Below are 5383 nucleotides of genomic sequence, written 5' to 3'. Positions count from 1 at the left end.
ATTATTATTATCATTATTATTATTATTATTATTTGTTTGATAGATAGATAGATAGATAGATAGATAGATAGATAGATAGATAGATAGACACACACCCTAACATTCAGTAAAGAGTTAACATGTCAGACCCTGTAATTCTACATTTAAGTAGGCTAATTTTAAGACTGTCAAACAGTTGAATGGAAGTAGAACAGCAGGTTAATGTAGGTCTATACCTCTAACTGTGGTAGCTATGTGATTAACAATTTGAAGAATCTAAACACACAGCAGATTTTAAAAAAGGAGTACTCAGGGAACACAAGATCAGATGGTCATTTTTAATTATAAACACAACACAGAACTCTAACATGGGCAAAAACAATAACAACAATACCCATCTGATCTTGTGTTGTAGAATGTAGAATTACAGGGTCTGACATGTTAACTCTTTACTGAATGTTAGGGTGTGTTACGGTAACTGTAATCTCCAGCGATCCTGACATGGGCCCAACAGGTAAAATTTCAATTTATGCTTTGATGTTCAAATGGAGTCTATGTGAAAGTATACCACAAATGTTATTAGCATGTAGGCTAGCTGAAAACCCGATTTCAAGAAATGTGTGACTTGGAAAGAGTATGTATTGCTTGGAGCTTTCAGGGACAGAGTGGGGAACGTCTTGCACTACGGCAGATGAGGGTCACGGTGGGTGGTGAGGGTCACGGTGGCTAGTTTGGGGCGGAACAGGTTAGAACCCGCAGATTGCCGCTCGCGGCTATATTTTATAATATTTTTTTTTACTACTCAGACACATAGGGGTTTAAATATTATCAGTTTAACCTGCCTTTTTATTGCAAATTTGATGTTCAACATAGAGGAGGGAAAAAGCTCTTTCTGACAGAGCCTTTGTTGTGGATAACTGAGGCGCAACATCCTTAGCTTTGTAGTTATTTGTTCCGCCACCACACTCTAGCTAAATACAGAGATTTGTCAGGCAATATTAAATCAAAACACCACTACACAGCACATTTAAACAAAGTCCCAAACCTGTTTTCTCTCGCTGGTGTCGCAGACTTCCAGCCTCCTCTTGGGACCGACTAACTTGAGGTTCCTTCAAAGCTAACGTTATAGCTTTCTCCACCTCTCCGAGGATCTCCTCTGCCGCTGAGTGCAGCCGCTGATGAATGAACAACCTTAGCTCAAACACTGTGGCGTCCATGTCTCCGAGGAGAGCTACGGCTAGTGATGTTACGCTCCAGCCAGTTTGCTCGACACAGTGTCGATCTATTGAAGCGCAAGTGTTCCGAGGCAGTGTTTCGATCCCTGCTTCGGCACGCCCACAATCACGTGACTACCGGGAGCGAGGCCTCGTTACAGGCAGTCCCAATGGTCTGGTCAGCCAGCAGATGTCACTCTTCTGACTGTATGAAATGCTTCGAAGCAGTGTGTCATTCTTGAAGCAGGTGTGTCAAAGTGGTTCAATGCTTCATGAAGCTTCGATTTCACCATCACTAGCTACGGCACAAAAATATTAACGATTAGCGGGTGGATAGTGGGAAGCTACATTCAGCTAGCCTAGCTCGACGGCGAAGCTGTAGCTTTTGATACGTTAGCCGGTGTAGCTTCCCGGCGCCGACACAAAGTGACTTCCTGTTTGAGTCGCTCAAAATAAAAGCGTCAATTTTAAATGGATATGGAGGATGTACTGTACGGCAACCGAGCCACATCAATCACAACATGGGCACTAAAGGATAAATATAAGACATAAAATAGCACAAATAAAGTTACACTAAACCCATAGACTGTAAAAATAAACTAAATAATTAGAAACTGGACTCAAACTAAAAGCTTTTTTAGTTGAAGCTTTGGATCTGGACATGCAGGGGAACACTATTATTGGATGAACAAAAGATACTGTGAATAAGCATATCTAAGCATAAAACACCTTCACTAGCCTGTGCTATATGCAAGGGATGCACGATATTGGATTTTTTGCCAATATCCAATATGCCGATATATAACAACTTTTTTGGTGGGTACCGATATTGATATATCCACTTTTCCCCCACCTAATTTTAGTGATCATTAAGTCTCTTCTGTAGTGGAATTAACTTCATATTATGCATGCATACTCTTATCGTGATGGCCCACCAGCAGATGGAGACATGAAATACTATGCCTTTCAAAGTATATAATATTCATTCATTGTGCAAAATAAGAAAAAGCATGTTGGCCCATTCATATAGTCCATTTTAAAGCCGATATTTGCTGATATCAATGATGTGCCAATATTATCAGCATGTTGGCTAACATGAATTCTAGGATGAAGACACAAATGTAAATAGAATAAATGGATTTAGGCAATGAATTGGCAACTTAATGATCACTATATTATTATATTTACTTCAAGTTAAATAGTTGTCTAAATGACTGCAATTATTTAATTCATAATAGCATTTTTAATAATGCAGAATTTATCACTTAATTTGATCAAACACTGTAAAACAAGACAGCTGTCTTAACAATACAATATAACATAATATAACGCTGTTGTTTCTGTTCCCATCACCCAACATTTACAACACGACAGCTACTTGGTTAATTTATCCTCTTGAGACCCCAGTTTTTGTTTGGTTTGCATTTTTAATTTCTTCAAGTTATTTTGGATGAAAAGGACCTGATAAGTATAAAAACTAAGCATTGTCTTTGAACAGTAAATAGTTGTTTGTTTGTTTTTTTTTTTAAAAAAAAGATGTCCTCATAGGGGGGTGATGGGTTTATTTTTAATAGTCATAAGTGTGTCATAAAGTATAACACTGTTCCTTTCAATGCCTGAACATGGCTGTGCAAAAAACTACTGAATTTTCCTTGCTCCAGTCTCCAAGCTAGGAATGTCCTTTTTGTCTGTAGGAACAGTCTGTCACATCTGAATGGCCTGTGTGAAAAGCTGCAATAATATGATAATAAAGTCCCAGTGACAAGTACTCTTAATTAACAGCGCCTTAGCTTGTGCCTTTTGTTATAACTGGTCAAATTCTTATGCCATATGAAACTATAAACAATATTAATCATAAATAAACAAGTTTCAAACATACAGTGTGATCAGGTTTTGTACCATGTCCACTTTTCGGTCAGGATTGACATGGCAGAGATGACTGTCAACGGATTAGGGTTTTGTGGTCTCACTCACAGCAACATAGTGATGCCACACCAGAAACTTTTCATGTCATTATCTCTAAACCAGTTGCAAAGAACCTTGGTATAATTTTCGACAGTAACTTATCCTTTGAACACCACATCAGAAAGACAATTCAAGTTTGCTTCTATCAGTTAAGAAATATTTCAAAGATCAGACACATGCTCAGTTACGACACAGAAAAAGTTATTCATGCTTTTATATCATCAAACCTGGACTATTGTAACTCGCTCTTTACCTGCTTAAATTCTCATTCATTTTCACAACTACAGCTTATTCAGAATTCAGCAGCTAGATTATTAACCAAATCAAGAAGGTCATGTCATATCACACTAATCTTAGCATCTTTGCACTGGCTACCCGTTAGTTTTAGAATTCAGTTCAAAATTCTATTAATCACCCATAAGGCAATTCATGGTCTGGCCCCAGAATATATAAAAGAACTTCTAACGTGGTACTCACCACCCAGACCTTTGAGATCAGAGGAGCAAAATGTATTAATGGTTCCTCACTCAAGATTAAAAACAAAGGGTGACCGTGCTTTCTCTGTGATGGCCCCTCGCTTATGGAACAGTCTTCCCTTCTGTATAAGATCAACAGATTCCATCACAACTTTCAAAAGCCTTCTCAAAACTCATTTCTACACTATGGCCTACAGTCAATCACATATTATGTTTTATGGTTTTTATTGTTTTATTGTCTTTTGTGTTTGCTTGTTTTTGTGTTGCTTGCTTGTTTGTTATATTTTGGAAAGTGCTTTGTGCATGGCTTGAAAAGTGCTTTATAAATAAAATTATTATTATTATTATTATTATACTGATCTTTTTTTAATTATTTATTTTTTCCTGGCTTGGCATCAATCGACTCCGTACTTAATACTTATGGCACAAAAAAGTCTCCATGTACGAGGACAACAGGTCTAAGTTAAAGCGCAATAATGTTTGTATATTTCTGTGTTGTTATAGTTAAAATACTACACATCCTGTGCTGCTATCAATCATGGACCTACATTATCTGTATGAGTGAAAAGTATTTCAATTAAGTGTATATGTTATCTTACCAGTTCATGATTATGTGGCACACAATTAATACTTTGAAGCTCTCTGCTTTTATTTTGAAGGCCGGATATAAACCGGATGCTGTATTGTTACCAGCGGAACGGTGCTGCTGGTCCAGAGAAGTTTTAACTGCGCTCTGAAGAATCCGGATAAACACGCTGCGTGGAGAATACAGGGATGTCGTATTGCAGTTTCTTCGGTGGAGAGGTCTATAAAGACCATTTCGAAACAGGTACCGTCATTACTGTAACTTTTTGTACTTCATTCAAAATGTCGGCTTAACTTATGCTGTGTTGTTAACGTGTAGTTAAAGATAACCAGCTAGCCACTAGTCATTGTGACCCAAAATAACTTAAAAACCGTTTGGCTCGGGCTAAATCATCCACTCCTGTCCATGCAGGCTGTAACTACCAATAAAAACGTCAAGGAGAGTTTGACCTAAGTTAGTTAACATAGTTGATATAATAATAAGTAAATATATTGGTGGCTTGTCAAGTTTTGTAACCCTGCTCAGGTTACACAATAACTGTTACAAAAATGGTTGTTGTTTCCAGTAAGTGAGAAGTTGGACTTCCTCTGAAAATACACCTTTAAACAACTATAAATGCAACACAATCAATAAAAAAATATTTCTACCGTCATAGATAAAAGGATACCAACAAATAACCATTAGGTGGTATAATAATAATAAATAATAATAATAATAATAATAATAATAATAATATTATTAATGACTTATTAAGGACACAGTGATATTGCATTTTGGTATCTATGTACCAAAATGCAATATAAGAAACATAATATATATTAAAAAAAAAGCCAGGAAATATCCAACACTACATTATACAAGTTCATATAAAAAAGATAAAATTGAATTAACCGCACCCACAAACAAGCTGGAGAGCCAGTGGCCCCACAGCCTTGATGAAAGCTTGACTGAGCTCAGCTAAACAGAGAAGCTGCACATATATCGATATACAGTGGTGTGAAAAAGTGTTTGCCCCCTTCCTGATTTCTTACTTTTTTGCATGTTTTCCACACTTAAATGTTTCACATCAAACAAATTTAAACATTAGTCAAAGATAACACAAGTAAACACAAAATGCAGTTTTTAAATGAAGGGTTTTATTAATGAGGAAGAAAAAAATCCAA

General features: G+C 36.7%; 1 protein-coding gene and 1 pseudogene across 1 annotated transcript in view; one reads left to right on the top strand and one right to left on the bottom strand.

Moving 5' to 3' along the window:
* Positions 1-1735, bottom strand: part of LOC126405718 (myoneurin-like) — an 8551-nt pseudogene extending 6816 nt beyond the window's left edge.
* Positions 1736-4303: 2568 nt separating this feature from the next.
* Positions 4304-5383, top strand: part of LOC126405964 (methionine-R-sulfoxide reductase B1-A-like) — a 5933-nt gene continuing 4853 nt past the window's right edge. Inside the window, exon 1 of the mRNA XM_050070035.1 lies at positions 4304-4463. Coding sequence (XP_049925992.1) covers positions 4409-4463 — 55 coding nt within the window. The 5' untranslated portion in view covers positions 4304-4408. The remainder of the gene's footprint in view (positions 4464-5383) is intronic.

The sequence above is a fragment of the Epinephelus moara genome, chromosome 18 (assembly GCF_006386435.1).
Source record: "Epinephelus moara isolate mb chromosome 18, YSFRI_EMoa_1.0, whole genome shotgun sequence".
Lineage (NCBI taxonomy): Eukaryota > Metazoa > Chordata > Actinopteri > Perciformes > Serranidae > Epinephelus > Epinephelus moara.
This window is presented reverse-complemented; position numbering and strand designations above follow the sequence as displayed.